The sequence below is a fragment of the Zootoca vivipara genome, chromosome 5 (genome assembly GCF_963506605.1).
Source record: "Zootoca vivipara chromosome 5, rZooViv1.1, whole genome shotgun sequence".
Classification (NCBI taxonomy): domain Eukaryota; kingdom Metazoa; phylum Chordata; class Lepidosauria; order Squamata; family Lacertidae; genus Zootoca; species Zootoca vivipara.
In genome coordinates this window covers 1847671-1874477 of record NC_083280.1, presented here as the reverse complement: position 1 = coordinate 1874477, position 26807 = coordinate 1847671, and the positions used below count along the sequence as shown (strand labels likewise).

The window sequence follows — 26807 nt, the reverse complement described above, 5'->3', positions numbered from 1 at the left end:
CCTTCTCCTGACCACCAGACCGCTCCCCTCTTTCAAAAGCCCTGGGTCGCTCCTGTGGATCTGATCTGACTTGGGACAATCCAGAACTCCCCCCACCTGCTCTAGCCGAATCCCTAACCAACCCAAATTGTCCCAGTTGGGTTTAGAATCCAGGATTCAGTCGGAGCCGAGGCACAGCCCTGCTGTAAATGCTGAGCATCGCTGGGAGCTGTGTTTTGAAAAATTCTACAGACACAGAGCAACAGGGGCTCTGAAAAGGAGACACGATAGCACTTCCTTCTGGCTGCAGGGATCGGCTGTCATGACAGGTGCCAATGAGTTGGCTGAGTGTGGGGGGAACCTCCCGGGGGGGGGGCAGCATAAAGCATGCCTGTCTTTTGCCTTACAGGCATCCCATTGTCCCATGGAAAGGCTTAAATTTCAAAGTCTTGGAAAAGGTCAGTGTTGCTCAAGGCACGGCAGCATCGTTGTGATATTCTCCTCTTTTCTTCATCCTCCCACAGTGTTTCACTAGGATTTGCGGATTTCCCCTTTTGCCAAGACTTTGTGGATGTCATGTATTGCCGTGGAAACTGCTCTCCCTGGAGAGCCATAAAGATGTCTGTAAGACATCACCAAAACAGCAGGTGAAGCACCAAAGTTGCCAAGCAAGGACCAGAGACCACAGGAGGTGCTTGCACTTTGCTTTCGAGCAGCTGGTTTATTGTCTGTTTTCACAGAACAATCCTGGGAATGTAATGCCGGACGCCTAGGAGGAATCGACTCTTGACCACAATGGTGTCAATATTTGGACCGTAATAAACTGATAGGGAAGCCAGGATGCTCTCCAAGTCAGATAATGAATAGCAGGTTAGAGAGATGATCTCACAATTACCTCTTCTGCAATTCATCAAGGCGTTGTGTCCGGTTTGATTGAGCGTGTTTTGGTTGAAGATTCCAACTTTGGTCTTCAAAAACTTGGGACCAGTTGTGTGCAAATGGTACCTGGGCCTGATCCAGTGTGAAAATTGATAGGTCTTTTGTGGAGCAAACTGCCACACTGTCAGGAATGCTTTGATGGTGTTTCCTGCTTGGCAGGGGGTTGGACTGGATGGCCCTTGTGGTCTCTTCCAACTCTATGATTCTATGAGGAAGACACTCACTGTACTTGGACGATGGGGTGGGGAGAGTACTAGCCAGTAGCATTCAGGCTATTGGTCTGCGCATGGATTGGAACATTTGTGCTCCACTTTTTGTAGTGCATCTCAGGGTGACCCTACAAGCGTCCCCTTGAAACAGGAGATGCAACAGCCCAAATGAGGAAAGGGATTTGCATGGAAACAGCATGTGCTCATTTATATTGCAAATTTAGAAATTGCCTGGATTTCAGTTTCACAGGCAAGGCAATTTGTTCCACATCCAAATTGCTCCAAATGCATTCTTCAGTCCGTCTCTTCCAGACGCAGGTCACCCCAAAGGAATCTGGAGCTAATTTGTCCCCAAATTATTTTCCCCACACCCGTTCAAAACCCAAAGTCCTCATCCTGTTGCTAACCAATGTTATGAAACATTTCATTATTATTTTTTAGAAATGGAAAGGAAAAAAATGCGGGGGAACTTATTATTTGGAATTTTCCACCCCACATGTTGCAGAAAAAGAGGAGGATGACAGATGTCAGTCTGCCTTAGACCACCCAGGGAGCCCCTAGCCAAAGTGGAAGAAGAACTCCTGGGACCTTCTAGGGTCAAGTGCACCAAGGGAGATAAGGGAGATGTCTTCCTGGGAAAGCAGGGCTGCTTGCTTTCCCCACAAGGCCCCCAATTTGAATGGTTTTAAGGGAGGATTGTAGGGACGCAGGTGGCACCGTGGGTTAAACCACAGAGCCTAGGGCTTGCCGATCAGAAGGTTGGTGGTTTGAATCCCCGCGACGGGGTGAGCTCCCATTGCTCGGTCCCTGCTCCTGCCAACCTAGCAGTTCGAAAGCACGTCAAAGTGCAAATAGATAAATAGGCGGGAAGGTAAACAGCATTTCCATGTGCTGCTCTGGTTCGCCAGAAACAGCTTTATCATGCTGGCCACATGACCTGGAAGCTACACGCCGGCTCCCTCGGCCAATAACGTGAGATGAGCGCCGCAACCCCAGAGTCGGCCATGACTGGATCTAATGGTCACGGGTCCCTTTACCTTTAAGAGAGGATTAGGCAAATTCCTGGAGGATACGGTTGAGAAGAGCTAGTAGCCATGATAGCTATGCTAAGAACATCAGAGGAGCCTACTGGATCAGACCAATGGTCTGTCTAGCCCAGCATCCTGCCTTGATAGTCCACTCCTCTGCTTGTGTACTTGAGATCTAGCACTGCAAATTCACAGCTTTCAGATAATTTCCAACCAAGTTAAGCATGGGGACGGATGGGCACAGCACCAGAAGCTTTCTTCTTCTTCTTCTTCCTCCTCTTCCTCCTCCTCCTTCTTCTTCCTCTCTCTCATAGCCGAGTAAGATTGTCTTCCATGAACATGGTCTTAACAGTGAGTCCATAAATGACTATAGAGGCCAATTCTGGACCCACACATCCTTCCACTGTGGGAACATCGGTTTCCAGGTGAGAATTTATCACGGTGAGGGTTTGCCAAGCATGCCTTCCTCTTAGCACGTTTCTCCCTTGCGTCTTGAGATCGAGTTTCCTCAAAGCCCAGGACACCTTTGGTCAAGGCTGTTCTCCAACTGGAGCACTCGCAGGCTAGTGTTTCCCAGTTGTCGGTGTTTATACTACATTTCTTTTAGATTTGCCTTGAGCCAGCATTGCTGTGACAGCATTTGTTTCCCCCTCTGCTGAGAATTACCAGCTCTGCATTCCCTCCTGTTTTTTTTCTTCTGATGGGTGAGGTCATGGACATTTATAGGACCAACTTTCTCACATTAGCCCCTCTTGAGCCAAGCTGGCTAGCCCCTTCTTTGTCCTGAGCCACCAGAACAGCAGGGTCAAGCCAAGAAAGGTTTCTTGGTGTCGCCATTCCTGGCTGTGGGACATGAGACACACATTCGAGGGCCTGGGCATCAGGCGCAGTCAAGACTTGTTGGTGAAAGAGACACATTTTTGGATGCAGACCAAAGCTGTTCAGCCAGGCAATGAATCCACATCCACTGTTCTTTGGTCCTAAATCTTCCAGCATTCAGCTTCATTGGATGTACCCAGTTCTAGTGATAAGAAGAAAAACTTTCCTCTGTCCACTTTCTCAATGCCAAGTATAATTTTATGAACGTCTATCATGTCACCTCTTCCCATACCTGCCAAGTTGCTGTCGGAGAAATAAGGGACTGGGTCGGAAGTAGCAGACCGGAAGTAGCACTGCCGCCATTTTGGAACTGGGCGGAGCATGCTCAGAAGTGACTTTTGATGCTGCTTTGCCCAGTTCCAAAATGGCCGCCACGCCAGAAGTCGCACTGCAGCCATTTTGGAACTGGGCAGAGCAGCATCAAAAGTCGCTTCTGAGCATGCTCCGCCCAGTTCCAAAATGGCCGTCGCACCATAATAAACCGGGGGGTGGGGTGGGAATCAGAATAAAAAATTCCTTCAGTAGCACCGTAAAGACCAACTAAGTTTTTATTTTGGTATGAGCTTTCGTGTGCATGCACACTTCTTCAGTTCTTGAGTTCCCCCAGCCACTCTGGGTGGCTTCCAACAAAATATTAAAATACAGAAATCCATCAAACTTTAAAAGCTTCCCTAAACAGGGCTGCCTTGAGATGCCTTCTAAAGGTCTGATAATTGTTGTTCTCTTTGACCTCTGGTGGGAGGGCATTCCACAGGGTTGGTGCCACTACCGAGAAGGCCCTCTGCCTGGTTCCCTATAGCTTTGCTTCTCGCAGTGAGGGAACCGCCAGAAGGCCCTCGGCGCTGGATTTCAGTGTCCGGGCAGAACGATGGGGGAGGAGACGCTCCTTCAGGTATAATGGACCGAGGCCGTTTAGGGCTTTAAAGGTCAGCACCAACAGCTAGCCCCTATGACTCGCCAGGTCTCATTTCTGGGCAGTCACTGCCAATTCGGACCCCATGAGAGTACATGTGAAATTTAGATTTATTCATTTATTGCATTACTTTACATTTGTTTACAGTGAACTGTTGGGCAGCGGCATCCTGAGAAAGATAAATGGCTTTTCCTCCTGGAAGGCCCTATGAATATGTGTTTTGCATTATGCCCAAGAACGAGCATAACATGTTTTTTCACTGTGTATCTGGATTTAAGGGGCTCTTTAACAGACTGCAAAGGAGTCGTCTCTGGGCTTTTGGTGCTCTTTTTGGAAAGTTCAGCAGGGGACGTCGGCGTTTTTAGCGGGGAAAAGGAATAATATTGAGCAATGGCCACTTTGTTGCTGGTGAGGAGAGGAGAAATCTGGTTCAGTTTACATTCTGCACCTTTAGATGCGAGAAGAAAATGTTCACCTTCAACCAGGTCTTGGGATGATTAACATCCTAATACCCTTTAAAATGTGTTTCTGGTAGGGGGTGGGGGTGGGGTTATTGTTTTGGTTTGTCTTAGTTCTTGTTTTTATTATGTATTTTGTGTCTTTTATCTTGTACTTTTATGTTGTGGAACCGCCTGAGATCTATGGATGAAGACCGGTGGTTAATAATAATAATAATGATAATAATAACAACAATAATAACAATACAGTGGTGCCTCGCTTAACGAATGCCCTGCTTAACGAAATTTCTGCTTAACAAAAGGATTTTTCGAGCGGAGGCTGCCTCGCTAGACGAATTCGTTTTATGAAAAATTCGTCTAGCGAATCGCGGTTTCCCATAGGAATGCATTGAAATTCAATTAATGCGTTCCTATGGGCAAAAAATTTTTCACATTTTTTTTCAATGCATTCCTATGGGATTCGCTAGACGAATTTTTCGTTATAAGAAAAGACCCGTGGAACGAATTAAATTCGTCTAGCGAGGCACCACTGTAATAATAATAATAATATCTTCATGGGAATGTGCCCCTGATCTCATTTCCCAAAACAATACACAAACTGAAATCTAACTGTCCTTCAAAATCTGCACTTCTCCAGTCTTTGGGGTACCATTCTCCAGCCAAATTGTGTATACAGAAATGCATATTAGGGGGAATATATACATACATACATACACACACACACACACACACTGTATATATATCACTGAAAATAGCATATACAAAAATGCAGTACAGTTGCAGAAATTGCCTGCAAAAAATATGTGCATTGGGCTAATTGCACACGAAATGTGCATATTAGGAGAAATGTGTAAGAAAACCCGTCTTTCTTTCTTTCTTTCTTTCTTTCTTTCTTTCTTTCTTTCTTTCTTTCTTATCTTTCTTTTTAATGTATTTTTATTAAAGATTTTCTTGGTTTACAAAAGTATGTGCAATCTCTCTCTCTCTCTCTCTCTCTCTCTCTCTCTCTCTCTCTCTCTCTCTCTCTCTCTTCAAGTAACATTTTTTATAGATCAGTTTTGTTTGTTGAGACATTAGGAAGAAAAGGGGGAGGGGTGTAGGGGGGAGAGGGGGTGGGGATGGGGTCAGGTGACGATGTTTCTATTTTACTTAATATATGTGGGGTTTGTTGCCAGCGTTGCTTGTGCAGGTTCTCTGTTGTTCGCTTGTGTTCCTTTGGTGGAGAGAGGGTTTGGGGTTGGGGTTGGCTTAGGACAGGCATCCCCAAACTGCAGCCCTCCAGATGTTTTGGTCTACAACTCCCATGATCCCTAGCTAACAGGACCAGTGGTCAGGGATGATGGGAATTGTAGTCCAAAACATCTGGAGGGTCGAAGTTTGGGGATGCCTGGCTTAGGGTATGGTTGTTCATTTGTGGTTGGCTGTGATGGTCTTGGGTGGGTAGGTGGGTGTTTTGGGACATATTGATTTGTATGCTGTTGGTGGATTGTTGTCATTGTCTTGTTGGGCTGTGTATGTGATGAAGGGAAGCCATACCCGACAAACTTTCTTGAGAAGCTTTTTTTTTAAAAAAAATACAAACTGAAGTGTAGATAATATTCAACCCTGGCAAAGCAAGAAACTGAGAGAAACCAAAATTGGCGGGTTTGTTTTCCCTGCTTGTGACACCCATGCAATCAATCTGCTGTATGGAAGTTGGCAGTCCTCATGAACACCTAACTGGAACCCAATTGCCCAGGGCTGGGGAAAAAAAGGCATTAAAAGATCCGAAACATCAAAAATTAATTATTCTAATTTTTCCGTGTTGAGAGAAGCAACTCTTGCCCATCAGAGCAAGGCCATTCGCTCATGGCAGAATCTAGTGGCTCTCATGGAATCATAGGGTTGGAAGGGATCCCCAAAAGTCATCTAGCCCAGCCTCCAGCCTTGCAGGAATCTCTGAAAAATCCTTGACAGGTGGCCACCCAACCTCTGCTTTAAAGCCTCCAGAGAAGGAGAGTCCGCCACCTTGTGAACCATTCTCACCGTCGGAAAGTTCTTCCACCCCAATCTTTGTCGTTTCCATGACAACTTTTTTTCCTCTATAGGAAGCTCTGTTTTAGGGCTGAAGAAAAAGCCAGCCCTCCTGCCCCCCTTGGGACCCTGAGCAAAGTCAGGCCCTTGTCAGGCAGGAAGTGCAGATGTCGGAAACCAGGGCTGTTGGCCGGCATTCAAAGGGAGGGAGGCAACGACATAACCAGACATGACCCTACACGACTTCTCCCTTTATGGAGCATTTCCGCATCTCCACAAACAGCTCTTTGCCAGGGGAGGAACGCTTGCCTTTCAAAGGAGGCCCCAGGCGTGGACAGGCAAGGCAACAAAGGACCATTTATACGAGGGATGCTAGAGCCCTTGGAAGGGAGATGGAGGGAGGAGGAATTCTGGCGAGGTCAGTGGAGAGGGAGCAAGCCCTGGAAACTGCACTGCCGAAGCCACCATGAATTAGCCTTAATCCTCGGTGGGCATGGCTGCCTCCGGTGGGAGGGAGTTCCATTGTTCAACTCTGTGCTGCGTGAAGAAATGTTTTCTTTTAACTGTTCTGAATCTTCAGCTTCATTGGGTGTCCACAAGTTATCGTGTTGCGTGGCGATGTCACGAACCCCCCCCCTCGTGGTATAATAAAGACACATTAAAGACACGATAATTAAGGTTAATGGGCACAAAAAGGCCACAACTTTATTGGTTACAGATGATGAGCAGTATTGGCTTAGGCACTGGATCTAACCAACTATATCTGACTCCAGCCCGTTTTGCTGGAAGTCCGGGAAGGATAGGTAAAGTCCTGCTGATGCAAATCAACTAGGAACTCTCCTTGGGGCCACCGATAGGGGGCGTGCCTTAGGCCCTAACCTCCCTAGGCTTCGGACAGGGCCACGCCCCCCGGACTCCTTTAATGGAATACTCTTCAATATTCGGGGGAGGTGATGGCGCTACCTCCCCCCGGCAGCCTAGCAGAAATATTCCAATGCCTAACCACCCAAACCAAAGTTGTGACCAATTGCTACGAGGTAGGCGAAAACCAAATGGCCAGAGCCAATTTGCCAAGTGGAAAAATTCCTACCAGGCTCCTCAATGACCACCAACTGCAGTCCATAGCAAGGTCCAGGAAAAGGAAAACCTAGAAAACCTAAAGGCTGGGTGGGTAGGTGGGAAAAATGGAGCAGCTGGAAGCGGGGAAGCAATTGAAAGATCCGCGGCTGCGCGCCTGCTTAAATGTAGCAGGCCACACCCCCAGGCTGACTGGATTGGCTGGCCTGGCTGATGACGCGGCCGGGATTCCCCCAATTGCACCCACCCCCTGTGCACGAGGAAGGAAGGCTGGTGACTGCCCGCAAGACCACCTCCTTGCCAAGGCAGAAGTGGCTTTATAAGAGAGGAAGGAAAACTTCAATATCCTCTTTTCTCAATGCCATAAACTCCTACAAGCATAAGAACATAAGAACGCTCTCCCACCAGATGTCCATGAGATGAGTAACAATCTTTAGAAGACACCTGAAGGCAGCCCTGGATAGGAAAGTGTTAATGTTCAATATATTATTACATTTCCATATATGCTGGAAGCTGTCCAGATGGGCTGGGTACAAATAATAAAATTATTATTATTATTATTATTATTATTATTATTATCATCATCATCATTATTATTCTGCTGGATCAGACCAATGTCCAATCTAGTCCAGCATCCCATTCCTTCAGTGGCCACCCAGATGCTCTGGTTGCAAACCTCTAAGCAGCATCCGAAGACAAGAGCGTGTTTCATCATTTACCTATGATCCATAATAAGAATACCTTTTTTAAACATGCCCCGAATCTTCTGGCATTCAGCTTTATTGGCTGCCCACAGGTTCTAGTGTTATGAGAGAAGGAGGGGAAAAAATATTCTCTGTCTGCTTTCTCCAGGCCGTGCATAGTTTGTAATCTTCTGTGAGTTTTCAGCATCCACCCGGAGAGCCAGAAACAAGAAACCGAAATCCTAATTCGGAACCCGCTGAGCCCCCCCGGGGCAGAGGAGGGAGAGAGGAGCATAAGGCCTCCTATTGAGTGTCCTTGGGGTTGGTGGAGGGAGAAGGAGAATCTATGAGAAAGGCTGGTTCTGCTGGAGAGAAGGAATAAATGCATGCTTAGGATAGCGGGCATCCTTCCAGTTATGGGCACAAGAAGATTCCACCTGGTGGTGGTGCTGGCATTTCGAGGCACCTTAAACAAGCTCCATCTTCCCCGACTGGCTCCAGCCGGCTGTTTGCAGAGCTAATTTTGGCCCCCTTCCTGGGCTGCTTTGTGGGAAGCGGGAGGGAGGACGGCTGCCCCTTGGAGGAACATCAAGTAGATGGTTGAGAAGGCAATGCCCAAAAAATAATTTGCTTTCCAGGATCAGACCAAGATGCATTTACAACTCTCCGCTGGTTACAATCCGTTGAATTGGGGATTGAACAAATTCGTGGAAGATAATGCCGTCCATGGCTGCAGACCCCAATGGGCTGCTGGGAATCCCGGGAGGGGGGGACGCGAGTGCAGATTCTGCCTGGTTTGCTTTCCATGCAGGAAGGAGGATTAATCATTTATTCCTGTATGAGGTTGCTTGGCCACTAGAAGGATGGGTTGCAAGAATGGAATATAGAAAGGATAACAACAGATTAAATTGTTACAATCATGAGCCCATTTCCAGTGAAACAAAAACCTTGCCTTGATCCTCAGACAGGGGTCTTCCTATCCCATCATCTTCAGAGACAGTGTCCTTCAGAGAATCAGATGCTGGGACATGGGCGTAGGCAGGGGGGGCAGGAGGGGGCAGCTGCCCCCCCTAGAAGCAAAAAAATTAATGTATTTTACAGACCATAACCAGCACTTCTCCCCTCCAAAAACTGAAGTGGAAAGGGCTTTGCTTTAGCAAGAGCAGCTAAGTCTCCGCTTGCTGGGGGGGGGGGGGAAACACAGCAGTAACAAAAACACATCAAATAAATAAAGCAAAGTGGCTACCAGTAGTTAAGCAGTTAAGACAATGGAGCAGATATCCCCAGGCAAGTTTCGATAGCTGACCATTTCACCCTATTGTTCTTAAGTGGGAGTTGTTAATGAGCATTCAGGAGCATTAAGAGTTCTATTGCCGATTTAATGAGGGTGCAGACTCAGAGGATTCAATTTGACTAAGGTGGCTCTGCAAGGCTAAAAAGAAGTGAATAAGAAAGGGGGGGGGCTGTAGCTTTGACAGACACAGTGATGTTTATAAAAAGCATTGGTGTTCCAGTCTGCCCCTCCTCCTGCATCTGTATACTGTAAATCAGGGGTGGCCACCTCCCAAGAGACTCTGATCTACTCAGAGTTTAAAACTGGGGGTGATCTACCCCCTTTTGGGGGGTTCAGGTCAAAGCTGTTGAGTTTTTTTTAAAGGAAGGGAAGCCCTGTTTTTTGGGGTTTAGGTCAAACTTGTTGAGCTTCTTTTAGGAGGGAGGGAGGCCCATTTAGGAGGAAAATTTTGGGTGAGCTTTTTTTAGGGGTGCCAGTGATCTAGCAGTGATCTACCACAGACATCCAGTGATCTACTGGTAGATCACAATCTACCTGTTGGACGTGCCTGCTGTAAATCAAGCAGAGAGAAAGCTGCTTACAAGGCTCCTGTACATGCAGAGTTCCAGCATCACAGCGTCACCCAGAGGCACCCACAAATATGACTTATCCCTCTCTCTATTCCTTCCTTCCTTCCCTCCCTCTTCCATCCTTAATAAAATACGGGGGGGCAGATAAGCCCCACATAGAAAGCCCATCAACATGGGGGGATGACTCTTTCAAATACGGTATTTACCAGTAATTGGGGGGGGGAGAGGCACCTAGGCCTCTAGGAGTTGGCTGCTATGCCTAGGAGTAGGACAATTCAAGAAAGCAGAACGATGCATATGGTATGGTAATATATCAATAGAATCATAGAATTGTAGTCGGAAGGGACCACAAGGGTCATCTAGTCCAACCCGCTGCAATGCAGGATTTTTTTCCTAAGGTGGGGCTTGAACCATGGTTGAAATATTATGCTGATATGCAGCAACGCCTCGGAGCCGTCGTGGCTGCGGCCATGCCTTGCCTCGCCCTCGCCCGCCCTGCCACCCCTCTCCCCTGCCCGACCCTCCCGTCCTCTTGCTGCAGAGTTCCAGCATCACAGCGTCATCCAGAGACACCCACAAATATGAGTTATCTCTCTCTCTATTTCTTCCTTCCCTCCCTCCCTCTTCCATCCTTAATAAAATACGGGGGGAGGCAGATAAGCCCCACATAGAAAGCCCATCAACATGGGGGGATGACTCTTTCAAATACGATATTTACCAGTAATTGGGGGGGGGCACCTAGGCCTCTAGGAGTTGGATGCTATGCCTAGGAGTAGGACAATTCAAGAAAGCAGAATGATGCATATGCTATGGTAATATATCAATAGAATCATAGAATTGTAGTCAGAAGGGACCACAAGGGTCATCTAGTCCAACCCCCTGCAATGCAGGATTTTTTTCCTAAGGTGGGGCTTGAACCATGGTTGAAATATTATGCTGATATGCAGCAACGCCTCGGAGCCGTCGTGGCTGCGGCCGTGTCTTGCCTCGCCTGCCCTGCCACCCCCTCTCGCCTGCCCGACCCTCCCGTCCTCTCCAGCCAAGCAGGGTAGCCGCCAACGCTACCAGCCCCAGAAGCACAAGGTGGCCGCTGCTGCCACCGCCACGATGTCATCAGGCCCGTTGGCCCTTTAGCCCCGCCCACTTTGTGGCCCCTCCCCTTCTGTGCCTTGGCCCCGCCCCTGAACGACCATGGCTTGCCCCCCCCCTAGTTTTGATCCTGGCTACGCCCCTGTGCTGGGAACAAAGAACAAGTGGAGTGGATCAATCCGCTTTTCTTGTCTGGATTGTAGAATCATAGAAACATAGAATCAATTAATTGTAGAGTGGGAAGGCACCCTAAGAGCCATTTAGTCCAACCCCCTGCAATGCAAAAAGTATAGCGAATAGCTTTTTCATTTGGTTAATAGCAGTACACAACTCTCCCAGATTTGGAGATACTGCAAGCTCATCTCGAACTTGTTTTTGCGGAATTTGTGAGAAGACCTCAGCAGCTACAGGGGAGTTGCGGTTAAGGTGATGTTGGTAATGCAATGCAATAGTTTCTTTATCTTTTAGAAGTGTGATACCGTCTGCCGAGTGTAGGAGGCATATGCCATGATTTATTGGCCCTGGCCCATAGATGGTCTTTGTGGCTTTAAAGAAACTCTGTGCATCATGAGTGTTGGCTAAGTGCTGGATCTCTTGAGCTTTTTTTAATCCACCGGGTGTTTTTTAGTTCTCTCGTTTAAAAAAAGGACACAAGGGAGAAACGTGCTAAGAGGAAGGCAGGCTTGGCAAATCCACACTGTGATCAATTTCCACCCAGAAACCAATTTCCCCACTGTGGAAGGATGTGTGGATCCAGAATTCCTCCACAGTCACCTACGGACTAATTGTTAAAACTGTGTTTATAGAAGACAATCTTACTCGGCTACGAGGGATCACCAAAGAAGAAGAAGGAGATAGCTAATAGCTGCTTTTAGAAACAAGACAGGTCTTTGATGGGCCTTCACATTCATTCTTTTCAACCAAACCAACGGAGTCAACTGCGCCCCAAGGGTCCTCTTTGCTTTCTTTGGCCAAGTTGTCCTCTCCGGGGCAAGACTTCGCCTGCTCTGAATTTTGCAGACAGAATTCAGGCGTATTCCCCGGTCGAGTTGCCCATATCAATGCACCTTGGCATTCTGAATTTATAGCAGTGTGGGCACCCGGCAACATCCCATGCCCACGCTTGCCTTCCGCACTGTGGCTTTGCAATGTGGGCTAATAATAATAATAATAATAAATTTTTATTTATACCCCGCCCTCCCCAGTCAAAAGCCGGGCTCAGGGGGGCTGACACCAACAGAATTACAATAAAACATAAAAACAATTAATTAAAATACAGATTAAAATACAGTATTAAAATTTAAAGTGCAGCCTCATTTCAAGTAGTCCATAAATCCAAGCCATGAGGGAGGAAAACACAGGGGTCAGGCTGAGTCTAACCCAAAGGCCAGGCGGAACAGCTCTGTCTTGCAGGCCCTGCGGAAAGATGACAAATCCCGCAGGGCCCTGGTCTCCTGGGAAAGAGCGTTCCACCAAGTTGGGGCCAGTACTGAAAAGGCCCTGGCTCTAGTAGAGGCCAATCTAGCCACCTTATGGCTCAGGATCTCCAGAATATTGTTGTTTGTGGACCTTAAGGTCCTCCGCGGGGCATACCAGGAGAGGCGGTCCCGTAGGTACGAGGGTCCCAAGCCGCATAGGGCTTTAAAGGTCAAAACCAGCACCTTAAACCTGATCCTGTACTCCACCGGGAGCCAGTGCAGCTGGTAAAGCACTGGATGAATGTGATTCCGCGGCCGGGACCCTGTAAGGAGCCTCGCATTCTGCACCCGCTGGAGTTTCTGGGTCAGCTTTAAGGGCAGCCCCGTGTAGAGCGAGTTACAGTAGTCAAGCCTGGAGGTGATCGTGAAAGCTAGCAGAAAATGCCTGATTGCACATGGCCAGATGTGAGCTTTCTGAGAAGAGACCACACTACTTGGTAGAATAATTCACTAAATGGGGAGAGATGTTTCCATTGAAGCATGTCATCTACAGATTTCTAGATTCTGACGGACCCCTGATTTCCAAAACAACATCTTTTTCCTAGGCTGTTCCTTTCCCCCCAGATTTGTAGCATGAGGGTAATTGGAGACACATTTTCCCCCAGAGGTTTATTGCAGGTCATTTCTCAAAATTTGATGGCACAATTTTGGCGGGGGTGGGGTGAGGGCTATCATAGTTTGGTGCCTTGCAGAAAAATGTTGAAATCCTGAAAAACAGTTTCCTCCGCCTCACAAATAATGCCCATGGAACTGGAAGTGTGCTGGAAAGCACAGCCAGATTAGCTGGAGAACTTTGTCTGCAAGGAAAACTACAAAGGGTTTTTGAGTTTTATCTTTTTAAAAGCCCCTCTGAGGTTTGTTTTTTTAATAATAATAATAATAATAATAATCATCATCATCATCATCATCATCATCATCATCAAGCCGTGTATGAATTTTATGAAATGCATACATGAGTAAAGTAAGTATGGTGGCCCAGACCAAATTCAGACCTTATTCTGTACTCCATTACAGGATGGAATCCAAAGGTTCTGAGATAATTTTCCATCATGCCACTCTCCCGTGTAGGAAAAATACATCTTCCAACTATTTCAACCTCTTCCAGAACAAACTTTCTATCACCTCTTCTGTGGCCATCAAGGCATTCTCTGCTCACCTGTGTCAAGAAATTCCCCCTTTTGTCTGCCTTGAGTCTCCTATCATTCAGCTTCCTTGAATGAGCCCTGGGCTTTGTAGACACAGCTCCTTAATACAGAAATATCTTATCCAGCCTTGCCTACCACCTTGGCCAAGCTCCTGCGATATGTTTACTGATGTAAAAATTAGAGCTTGGCTTTTGCTGCCCAACTATCCAAGGGACTAGGGGTCTCATAAGTCCGTGATCGGTCATAAACAGGATCCAGTGGAAAGCAAGGGTGATATTTATTTTTCTGTTGCAACAGAGTTCCCACCCCTCTTTCCAAGGAGGGAGAGACCATGAACAAAAGTGTGAAGGAACCTTTACAGACTTTGGACATTGCCCAACCTCCTTAGCCAAAGACCACCCCAAAATCACCATACATACATCACAGGAGGTGGTCTACTGCAGAAATCCCGTCTGCCAGGATACCTAATAATGGTCACTGACTGCATTACCTGGGCAGCCTGGCCATTCTTTTTTGAGGGTTAATACTTTAGTTCCTGAATCCAGGTCACACACAGGCTCACCTTATTCATACACAAATACACCCTTAAGATAGGATTTGTAAGCGGAAAGAGAATGGGAAGACTTTCCCCATTTGCCTCCCTTACTGAAGAGGAATATTTGAGGTCATTGGGTGAGGCAAAATGGCTTCAGGATTGCTCTCTTGTACTATTTCAGACACATGGTTTATATATTTAGATATGTGTGCATTTATGAATATTTATTTTATATTTGAGACCTTGGAATTCTTATATCTGGGGTGGCCAACTCCCAAGAGACTGTGATCTACTCAAAGAGTTAAAAACTGGCAGTGATCTACCCCATTTTGGGGGGTTCAGGTCAAAATTGCTGAGCTTCTTTTTGAGAGAAGGAAGGCCTGTTTTTTAGGGGTTCAGGTCAAAGTTGCTGAGCTTTTTTGGGGGGAGCCAAAGTTGGTGAGCTTCTTTGGGGGGAGCCAGTGATCTACCAGTGATCTACCACAGACGTCCAGTGATCTACCGGTAGATCATGATCTACCTGTTGGACATGCCTGTCTTATATCATTCCTCGGACATTAAGTTGCACCAAGGAAAGGTCGCCTTAAACTTTTAAGTCCAGGCTTCCACCTCAGGTCTTTTTTCTATTTGCTTTGTGTTTCATGTGGTCATAGCATTACTGATCAACTGGCCTTTAATCAGCCGACTCTTCTCTGGCAAGGGGAGCCTTTGTTTTGTTTGTTTCAAATTTTGCTTCATTTTATTGCAAATAGTGTTACTTGATTGTTTTACGATGCCTGAGATTTCGTTATTTTATTTTAGTGGGGTTGCAATGTCCAGATGGCAGCGGCATTCAGCTTTGGGCTCACGGATTGCGCATCCGTCCAGAAATAGTAAAGGCCTTGCCTTGGAGTTTTCTCCAAATCTCCCATCTCCATCCCACCCACCCACTCAAACAGATTCTGATTTATCGCAGCAAGCTGAGTGGCATAATTGAATCCAGGCTCTCAGGAAATGAAAGCAGTCGATTTGGTCATCATTACCGAGCGACGGCTGTGGGGAGGAGAAGGAGTGTTTTGGTTCCAGGAGCAGCCTTTGTGGTTTGTGTCCTGGCCAGAATCCTTGCTGATGCCTCTGGCAAATTGCCAGGTCCAACTCCATCCCTTGGAGGCGGGATGGGACCCCTGCCTGCGATGGATTAGCAGCCCCAGGTGGCAAGGTGGGCTTCCAGGGAAGTGGGTTTCTGCCGCAAGTTATCCTGTGACTTGGAAGGGATGCTTCTAAAATTATCTCCCTGTCCAAATTCCTCCCTGGATGCTAGGATTCTAAATGCCTCTGCCTTCTGCCCCAGGGAGAGATGATGCCTCAGGAATTTCTCTTTTCTGAATGGTCTGCAAAATCCCTGTGCAGACACAGCTTGCAGCGGTTTTGAGAGCCTCCGTAGAAACAAAGAAAGTCATCTTCTACTGACTCAGACCTGTTGGTCCGTCTTGCTCAGCATTGTCTACACTGACTGGTAACAGCTCTATCCAGAACTTCGGCATTCAAAGCAGGTGTCCTGCCGCCCAAGGCATCAGCTGAAAGAAATTCAAATCGAGAGAAATCATTTACAATCCAGTAAAGATGGCAGCAACTGGGAGGGAATTGCAGGAATACAGAGCTGCCAGCAAAAAGGCCCTCTCTTTCCTGCTCGGCAGGGGGTTGGACTGGATGGCCCTTGTGGTCTCTTCCAACTCTACGATTCTATGATTCTATGATTCTTGACCCTTGCAGTCTAAATGACGTGTGTTGAAGTGCTGCATGCCGAGCCTGTGAGACCAATCTTAAAGGTTACTGAACCAAGAAATAGCAAGATCCTCTTCCCATGGCCCATCTAGTCCGGCATCGTATTCTCACTGGGGCCAACCAGATGTCCCAATAGGAAACCTGAAAACATGCTCTTCTCCAGGTTTCCAGAAGTTGTTAGGAGCTGGTGGCGCTGTGGTCTAAACCACTGAGCCTCTAGGGATTGCTGATCGGAAGGCCAGCGTTTCGAATCCCCGCGATGGGGTGAGCTCCCATTGCTCAGTCCCAGCTCCTGCCAGCCTAGCAGTTCGAAAGCACACCACTGCAAGTAGATGAATAGGTACTGCTGCGGCGTGAAGGTAAACGGTGTTTCCATGCGCTCTGGTTTCTCTCATGCACCAGAAGCGGTTTAGTCCTGCTGGCCACATGACCCGGAAAGCTGTCTGTGGACAAACGCTGGCTCCCTTTGCCTGAAAGCGAGATGAGCGCCACAACAACATAGTCACCTTTGACTGGGCTTAACTGTCCAGGGGTCCTTTACCTTTTTACTTTAGGAGCACATGGGGCCAGTTCACTCTCCCTGCCCAATGTAGCCTCCTGACTCTCCCCCACAATTGTGACTCTGGGAGGTTGCTGCCCCTGCTCAGACCTCATTGAGCTCTTTTATGGGGAATCTCTCTCTCTCTTTGGGTGTTTTTTTAAAAAAATAAAAAATTGTTTTGCATTTTTGCAAATGTCGCGGCTCAGTCGTTCATGCTGTCCTCATGGCTTTAAAAGAGGATGGGCCACATTCATGGAAGAGAAGGCTGTCAATGACTACTAGCCAAGATGGCTCTACTCTGCCTCCACAGTGGGAGGCAGCAATGTTCCCGAATTTCAGTTACTGGAAACTGCAGGAGGGGAGAGTTGCTCCTGCACTCACTGTGAGAAGAGCGCTCTCTCTCTCTCTCTCTCTCTCTCTCTCTCTCTCTCTCTCTCTCTCTCTCTCTCTCCCCTTGTCCTCTCTCAAAGGCCCTAAAACCCTGCTTATGAAACAAAACAATGGGGTGGTGATTCAATTAAACAGCAAAGCATCTTTGAGGTCTGCTCCTTGTTGTGATGGCCTCTGAAATGTCTGGCACGCTGCAGCTGTGGCTGCTCTGAGACAGGATCCAGCTTCTGCTAAAACAATTCTGAAGATATCAAAGCCTAGGCACTGGGACCACATTCCGACAACATTTCGAGAGGTTCTTTTGGGAGCGCAGGAGAAAAACGTCTTCTTCCTTCCTTGGTATTTATGGGTTTCATTAATTCTACCCCGACCCAAGATTCATTTCATTTTCCAGATGGAGCTGTCACATTCTGTGCCTGCCCTCAAACTTTTCAAGTAAGAAACCTCTAGCATAGTTACTCAAACTTAAAATTCCTAGTAAAGTGCGGATGGAGGACAGAGGCTTCTGTCAGGGGGTGTAATGTACTGAGCTGAATCATAGAACAATAGGATCCAGAATCAGCAGTCTGATTGGTCCGCAGGAGCCACCCAATCCAACTCCAGGTGGAAGTGAATCCGCAACCTGATTGGCCTGCAGGAGCAGCCAATCAGGCGGCTGGCAGAAGTGAATCCGCAACCTGATTGGCCTGCAGGAGCAGCCAATCAGGCTGCTGGCAGAAGTCAATCCACAAACTGATTGGCCCACAGGTGTAGCCCTGAAGTAGCCAATCACGGAAAGCCCATTGTGTAAATTATGTATATAAGCAGATGGTTTTGGGGAAATGGCATTCTTCTTCTCTTCTTCTCTTTGATGACTATGAGCTGAATAAAGAGCATGAAATCCACTCTCGACTCCGAGTATATTTCAGATTCTTTAGCTAAGATTCCCCGTATTGGATGACCCTCAGGGTCCCTTCCAATTCAATTGCAGTTCTGTTGTTCTATATAAGGGATCAGCAAACCTTTTCAGCAGGGGGCCGGTCCACTGTCCCTCAGACCCTGTGGGAGGCCAGACTATGTTGCCATGATTATGACCTGCATTTTTGGCAAAAACCCTTATTGGGACCAATCCCAATGTTGCACAAATGTCATTTTTTGGGGGGGGGGTGTTCCCTCATACATCCACGCTGCTTCCTTTGCGTTTTACACGTTGGTGTAAAACCCAATTTCTCTCGTAAGGTGGGGTGGGGGGCTGAGGTAAGTGTGCCATTCCTGTCAGCCCTGGAGAGCGTGTCCGCATGCATGGGTGAAGGGAAAAGTCGCTGGCCACGCTAAAGCGCATTATCTAATCAAAGATAATGTGGGTTGCGGAAGGGATGTAGAAATCCTCCTGGTTTGGGTGGGTGCTGGGGATCTGCAAGACAGTGTGATTAGGGGGCGTGCATGAATGAATGCGTAATTCTGATTGGCTAATGGGCCCCCTATTTATTCCTGGCATCTTTTGAATTTGGTCACTTTTGAATCGGAGCTGGTACTTTCCAAATTGGACAGATGGTGATGGTCCTGACCCAAGTGGTCAGATGGAAATGGTCCTGCCCCTACGGGCAGATGGAAATTGGTCCTGTCCCAAAGCGGGGGACAACAGCCTAAGCCAACACTCAACTAAATAATTGTAATTAAATAAAGTTGTGGCCAAAATAATGCCAAAAACCCAAACCAAAATTAAGTGTCCTGGTGTGAGTTATTTGGGGGGATTTCGGGCATCCTCGTCACGCAAGTCAGGCCGGTGCTGCTCAAGCAAAAACGTTCTTTTCCCTGAACCGTCCCTGGGCCAGGTCTAGAAGGCAATTGGGCCTGATCCGGCCCGCGGACCTTAGTTTGCCGACCCATGTTCTATATCAGGCACCCCCAAACTGCGGCCCTCCAGATGTTTTGGCCTACAACTCCCATGATCCCTAGCTAACAGGACCAGTGGTCAGGGAAGATGGGGATTGTAGTCCAAAACATCTGGCGGGTCGAAGTTTGGGAATGCCTGTTCTATATGATGAGCTCACATTGTTTAAATCCCTGCCCATCATTGGTGCCGATTGGTGGAAGTGGCAAAGCCTCTGGTTTCTGGCTATTAATGTCACTACACAAAAGGACCTCCTGAAGAGGCCCAAACAGTTGACGGAATCAAACCTGCCTGCTGTCTATTGCTCTGATGACACGAAACACAAAGGAAATCCACCCCCTTGCCCTTGTTTATGAGACCTGTTACACCAACCAGTATCTGTGCCTCCTCCACCTTAGGTAAGGAAAATTCATTCCCAAGGGAAAACTGCAAAACATGCTAACTTTTCTCCAGCTAGTTATTTGCCTATGTACATAGTAAGAACACGGGAAATCCTCTGCAGGACTTGAATAAAGTATTGACTTGAATAAAGTATTGGAGGGGCCCCAATAAGCCCTCACAATGGTGAACAGACACTATTTGAATATATCACCTATTATTATTTCATGTTATAGCAAGTTTCTAGAGACTAGATTATGAGTCTTTGTAAATTGTGTTTCTTTTTTTTTGTAATTATTTTTATTAAAGATTTTCTTAGGTTACAAAGATAGTGCAATGTCTCTTTTTTCATGCATCATTTTTACACATCGATTATAACTTGTTGAGACATTATGAGGAAGGGGGGAAAGAGGTAGGTGGGAAGGGGGGTTGGGTGTGGTGAATTGCCGATGTTTCTGTTTTTCTTGATATGTGTAGGGGTTCAGCGTCAGCGTCGTTTGTGCAGGTTCTCTGTTGTTTGTTCGTGCTTCTTTGTTGGTGAGAGAGGTCAGGATTTGTCTTAGAATGTGGTTGTTCATTCATGGTTGGCTGTGATGATCCTTAATTTCTTGCGTGAGTGGGGGGGGAGGGTGTTTTGATCAAGTTAGCCATATTGATTTGTATGCTGCCGGTAAGTTTTTGTCATTGTCCTGTTGGGTTGTATAAGTGATGAAGGGGAACCATACCCGACAAACCATACTGGGGTGAAGGTGTCTTCTTCTGTTTGTCCCCGTGTCAGTTTCAGCTTACTGGTTAGTTTTTCTAGCAGGGCCGTTTCCCATACAACTTGGTACCATTGGTCCAAGCCCACTCCCGATAAGTCCTTCCAGTGCCTGGCTATGATGCTTCTAGTTGCTGACAACAGATGGATTATAAGTTCTTTATGATTTGCGTGAGCGTTGTTATCTTGAAAAATATAATTGTGTTTCTAAAGGAACTTTTGTTATTGCCAAATACCAATGTGTTTGCATTATTAAGTTTGTTACGGATGAAAAATCATTTTAAGCTAGAGCTGAATAATTATTTCACTATTAATATACTTCTCAATTGTATTTCACTATTAATATACTTCTTAATTTTATTTCAGTTCAACAACTACTTTGATAAAATAAATATTTTGTGATGTGCAAATGGCTTTAGATACCTATTAGGTCCATAAATTACCATATAGCATATAAAGGTAAAGGTAAAGGGACCCCTGACCATTAGATCCAGTCAAGACCAACTCTGGGGTTGCGGTACTCATCTCATGTTATTGGCCGAGGGCGCCGGGGTACAGCTTCCGGGTCATGTGGCCAGCATGACAAAGCCACTTCTGGCGAACCAGAGCAACGCACGGAAACGCCGTTTACCTTCCCGCTGTAGCGGTTCCTATTTATCTACTTGCACTTTGAGGTGCTTTCGAACTGCTAGGTTGGCAGGAGATGGGACCGAGCAATGGGAGCTCACCCTGTCACAGGGATTCGAACCGCCGACCTTCTGATCAGTAAGCCCTAGGCTCTGTGGTTTAACCCACAGTGCCACAGCACCATATAAAAAACTGTGGCAATTGGTTGTTGACAAAGGACAGCTGGACATAGAAAGGGCCCCATTACTTTCAGGAGCTGAGGGCCTCATCAAACCTAAATCCGGCCCTGGCAATGCCCATCAACTTTTGGGGTCCCTGTCCCCCTCAAATATGTTATTGGGGAGGCGGACCCCTCGGCCCCTCCTGCTCCTAGGCTGCAGGATCAGGTCAACAGCCCCTGCAGTCCGACATCCTGTGCACAGCCAGATGCACCAGTGGAAGCCGTAAATAGCAATCAAAATGTTGCAGGGTGTGGCCCACACCTAGGTCTCGACCGTGCCTGCAGCCCTGCTGAGCACCTTCTTCCCCCAAGGCTCTCCAAAGAGCCGAGCTGAGGCGAGCCTTGAGTTTGGGAGCTGTCAGCTGTGTGTACGTTGGAGCTGGCTGATGAGATAATTTCATTTTCATGTTCTCCGTGTTTCCGTTCTGCTTCCAAGAGGACTCCCAGAGCAGCGAGCAATTACGCACTGAAAGCAAATGTAATAAAACAAACGGGAGAATGTGATTTCCAGAGGGGGAGCCCGGCTGGGCTGCAGCAGCAAACCCAGGAAAGGGTCATTTGGCTCTTGAAAGGCAGACAAAGCTACAGTATTATGACTTCAGCTCTTGTAGGCAAGAGACCTACCTCTTCACTGGATGCAGTCTTTGTTGTTGTTGTTTAGTCGTGTCCAACTATTTGTGACCCATGGACCATAGCACAGCCAGGCACTCCTGTCTTGCACTGCCTCCCGCAGTTTGGTCAAACTCATGTTCGTAGCTTCGAGAACACTGTCCAACCATCTCGTCCTCTGTCGTCCCCTTCTCCTAGTGCCCTCAATCTTTCCCAACATCAGGGTCTTTTCCAAGGATTCTTCTCTTCTCATGAGGTGGCCAAAGTATTGGAGTCTCAGCTTCACGATCTGTCCTTCCAGGGAGCACTCAGGGCTGATTTCCTTAAGAATGGATAGGTTTGATCTTCTAGCAGTCCATGGGACTCTCAAGAGTCTCCTCCAGCACCATAATTCAAAAGCATCAATTATTCGGCGATCAGCCTTCTTTATGGTCCAGCTCTCACTTCCATACATCACTACTGGGAAAACCATAGCTTTAACTATACGGACCTTTGTCGGCAAGGTGATGTCTCTGCTTTTTAAGATGCTGTCTAGGTTTGTCATTGCTTTTCTCCCAAGAAGCAGGCGTCTTTTAATTTCGTGACTGCTGTCACCATCTGCAGTGATCAAGGAGCCCAAGAAGGTGAAATCTCTCACTGGGACTATTGGATAAAGAAATTGCAAAAACTGACCAAAATTTCTTTTTATATGCCACTGTGGCGGCGAGAACTCTGATAGCCCAGAAATGGAAAATTAACAAAATGCCATCAATTAATGAGTGGCAGTCGAAACTTTTAGAATATTTCGAAATGGCCAATCTTACCAATAGAATCAGGGAACAGGACGAAGGAAAATTCAAACTGCAATGGAGTAAATTTGTTGAATATGCTAAAATTAATTATAAAGGTATGAAATCGTTAGTGGTAATAACATAACTCTCACAATGGTATATATATATATATAATGAATTAGATAATACGATATGAGACTGAAATAACTTACCATCAGCTGGAAGGAAGGAAGTCGCGTTGAGGATCTTGATGTACATAATGTTCTTGGTGTATTAACTTTGTTTGAAAATCAATAAAAATTTATTTCGAGAATGTGAATGTGTGTGCAAAATGTAAATGTTAGAGTAAGGGGGGAAGGAATCTCAAAAAGCACCTGTGCACTTCCTTATTACTTCAAATCTCTGTTTGACATGCAAAAAGAAGGATGTTCCAGGCCAGGAGGAACAGGAAGTTTCAACTGGCTGGACCAAACATTCCCTCGCATGTCTTCTCTAGCATTTCAAGGAATGTTGTACTCGACTGCCTCTCATGGATCACATCCCACAGTGTCGCTGCATCCACCGGATCGTTTGGGTTGTCCTTCTCTGAGCCTTCTCGGTGGTGGCACCCGCCCTGTGGAACGCCCTCCCATCAGATGTCAAAGAGATAAACAACTACCTGACATTTAGAAAACATCTGAAAGCAGCCCTGTTTAGGGAAGCTTTTAATGTGTGACATTTAATGTATTTTAATCTTTGTTGGAAGCTGCCCAGAGTGGCTGGGGAAACCCAGCCAGATGGGCGGGGTACAAATAATATATTATTATTATTATTATTATTATTATTATTATTATTATTATTATTCTGCCAGAGATTCTCAAGCTGCGATTCCTGCACTGCAGCGGGTTGAACTGGATGATCCTTGGGGGTCCCTCCCAACCGTACAATTCTATGATCCTGCAATCTGGGGTCCAACTCCCCACCACCACCGCCTTTCCCGAGTTTGCACTGCCCCTCATTTTAATCATGTACCAGGTAGCGCAGGCTGCAAGGAGCAGTTTGGTGCATTCCGAGCGGAGAGATCCCACCCTGCAGGGCCCTTTGCAGAAATGTGCTGCACGATGCTACTTCCACGCAGGCTTTTCGGAATCAATGACCTCTGGCCCGAAGCCCCCACACCTTCCCCTCCCTGCTCCAGGTGCTTTCCCCCTTGGACACTTTCCAGGATGAGAAGTCTTAAAGTGTTGTTTGAAGCCGTCTCCCAAAAATGCCAACCGCTCAGGCGAGTCAAGGAAAGGGGCTGAGGTTTTTGAGGGAGGGGGAGAAATGGCACGTTTGCGCCCTGGAGGTAGAAGGTGGGGCAGCCATGCTCAACACCGGGTGGGTTTTTTCCTGGCCTCGCAGAGCCCTGCCTGGACGTGCTCGGCACGGAACACAAAGTTCACATTGCAAGCGAGGAAGGAAAGCGAGTGCGTAATTGATAACCACCAGGGTGCTCTTAGCAGATCTGGCTGCCAGGGACGGCCACATTCCTTCTTAAGTGCTGCTGCAGAAAAACCTCTGGCTTTCTGCAAGTTTCAAGAGGTTGCGGAACACAGGAAGCTGCCTTGTACGGAGTTGGACTCGCTGGTCCATCTAGCTCTGTTCTGTCCACTCTGACTGGCAGCAGCCTTCCAGGTTGGGGGACAAGGGGCTCTGGAAATGCCAGGGATTGAAATCAGAAGGACCTTTTGCATGCAAAGCAGGTGCTCTGGCACAGAATCATGGCCCTTCATCTCAGGTTGTGGGTTCGAGCCCCACGTTGGGATGTGTATCCCTGTTTTTTTAATCCACTGTTTTCCCAGAGCTCTGCTGAACTGCATGTACAGTACAAGGCGAGACGCCTCTCGCTGCCAGTTAAGCAAACAGCCCGTTTTATGAGTTCTGGCAGTTGCTTCCCATTTCCGAAAAGCACATTTGCAGAGACACCTCCATGGCCCAGAGGTTGTGAGGAAATCTGTGCCGCTTGCCGCATTTGCTCTGGCATCGCCCTTTCCCATCGGGACATCCTTATTATGATATTTATTTGTTTATTTCCCACCCTCTGCCGTGAGGTCCTGGGAGGGTTATAACATTAAAGCACAATATGAAAAACCATTTTGTTTTGTTTTTTTAAAGACTTACAGTCATAAAAACAAGGTGGACTCTGAAAACTTGCACCTCAAGTGTCAGAAGGCTGAGGTAAAGAAGACTGAGTGGATAATGAACTGGCAGCCAATGCAGCTGTTTTTCAAAAGGGGGTTATATGAGATCTAAATGGAACCCCAGCCGGGGATCCAGCTGTTGCATTTTGGAGCAATTGACCTTTCCGAATCACCTTCAAGGGCAGAACCACGTAGAGAGCATTGCAGTAGTCCAAGCTGGAAATTACCACAACACAGAGTTGTTGGCAGCTGTCTGTCTCACGAGACAATGGAGTGCACCTCCGGGGGTGAAATCACACAGGTGTCTTAGTAGCACCAAAGTGACCCCCCTGGGCAGTGTGTCCGGAAATCCTGGGATGCCCAGCTTGGGGGTAATTCTGTTTTCTTTTTGAAATCATTTTCATTTGGTTTTACAAATACAAAGTTATAAAAATCCAAATATCCACATACACAGATTCCTCTGAATCTCAGCACTTCCCCCACCCCCTCCATACTCTAACTTCCATGGTAATTTTTACATTACAAGTGAAATCAAAATCCTGCCAGTGTTTCCATCTGCTAACAGCAGTCTCCCAAATCTTCCCCATTCTTTTATAAAAAAAAATTTGTCCTCTTGGTTTCAGAGTTTTCCAGTCAGTTTTGCCATTTCGGTGTAGTTTAGCAGCTTGGTTTGCCATGCCTCTCTCTGGTCGGGACTTTGTCTTCTTTCCATCTCTGGGCTAGCAACATCCGGGCAGCTGTTGTTCTATACATGAAAAGTCTTTTCTGCTGCCTTGGAATGTCGGTACCTGTAATTCCTAATAAAAAACCTTCTGGTTTCTTAACAAAAGTTATTATAAACATTTTTTCCCCCATTTCATTATATACCATCTCCCAGAAAGCTTTTATTACCATACAAGTCCACCACATATGATAAAAGGTCCCTTCTTTTTCTTTACATTTCCAGCAGGTATTTGAATTTGTCCTATACATTTTTGCTAACTTACTAGGAGTCAAATACCACCGGTATTTCATTTTCATATAATTTTATTTCAGTGTGCAACATGCCGTAAATTTCAAGTCTGCTTGGGGGTAATTCTAGTTCCACTGTTGTCACTTGAGGCTCATGTGGCTGCAAACCACCCTGTGATCTTCAGAGGAAGGGCAATATATAAATGTAACAACAACAACAACAACATGATGACTGGTTTAAATGGTATAATACTGCTATAAAAGTACTGTGCATAAGGGTCTTTATTCATGTTCATTCATTCTATTGGGTCTACTCTGAGTAAAACTTGCTTGACTCCCACCCATGGTGTTTTCATTGTTGTACTTCATTTTGGCCTTGTGTAAATAAATACACGCGGGTGGCACTGTGGGTTAAACCACAGAGCCTAGGGCTTGCCGATCAGAAGGCTGGCGGTTCGAATCCCCGCAATGGGGTGAGCTCCCGTTGCTCGGTCCCAGCTCCTGCCCACCTAGCAGTTCAAAAGCACATCAAAGTGCAAGTAGATAAATAGGGACTGCTCCGGCGGGAAGGCAAACGGCGTTTCTGTGCGCTGCTCTGGTTCCCCAGAAGCGGCTTAGTCATGCTGGCCACATGACCTGGAAGCTGTCTGCGGACAAACGCTGGCTCCCTCGGCTTATAGAGCAAGATGAGCGACACAACCCCAGAGTCGTCCGCGACTGGACCTAATGGTCAGGGGTCCCTTTACCTTTAAATAAATAAACCCTCTGGGATCTCCTGTGGAGCAGTCACACTCTCCCCTTCTTTCTTTCTTTATACTTTATGTCATAAAAATTATGTACTGCTTGTTCGTAGAAAACCTCAGAACGCTTTGCAAGGAGCCTCAAAGCCTCTTTCTTTCCCTTTTCTTTGCAGCTGAACCAGTTGGACAAGGCAGCTGCTGCCGCCCACACCTTCTTCCTGGCGAACCCGGAGCACATGGAGGTTCAGCAAGACCTGGAGAATTACAGGACCTCAGCGGGGAAGGTGGACCTGATTGACCGAGAGGCCCGACCGCACATGGTAATGTTGCCAAAGAGCGACATTGGGCCTCTTTATGGATCTGAAACAGAACCACCCTTGAAATGTTACTGGAAATAACATGCAAAGCAAATCTGGTGGGATCCTGCTTGGGCAAAATCTTGGTGGGTCAACATGGGAGTTTCAGTAAGGTGAACCAAATGTTCTCTGGGGGCTACAGCACATCCTGAGATGTCCCCATCAGCTGTGTTGGCCAGAGCAGATGCTTGCTGTGGTCCAAAATATGTGGAGGACATCATCTTGGTCTAGGGAGTGAAGAGAAATGGATGCTTTTTTTCTTTTTCTGAATCTGCCCTGCATCTAAGAGGCTAGTGACCAATACTGACCAGTAGCAGATCTCAAGGAGATTCTACCTTGCCTCTCTGAGGATGCAGAGTGGGGTCTTTGGCTCATCTG

At 46.9% G+C, this 26807-nt stretch overlaps 1 protein-coding gene across 1 annotated transcript in view; it reads left to right on the top strand.

The window, feature by feature from the left end:
* Positions 1 to 26807, top strand: part of P3H2 (prolyl 3-hydroxylase 2) — a 109648-nt gene that overhangs the window by 42969 nt on the left and 39872 nt on the right. The window contains exon 2 of the mRNA XM_060274256.1: positions 26247 to 26393. Coding sequence (XP_060130239.1) covers positions 26247 to 26393 — 147 coding nt within the window. The remainder of the gene's footprint in view (positions 1 to 26246; positions 26394 to 26807) is intronic.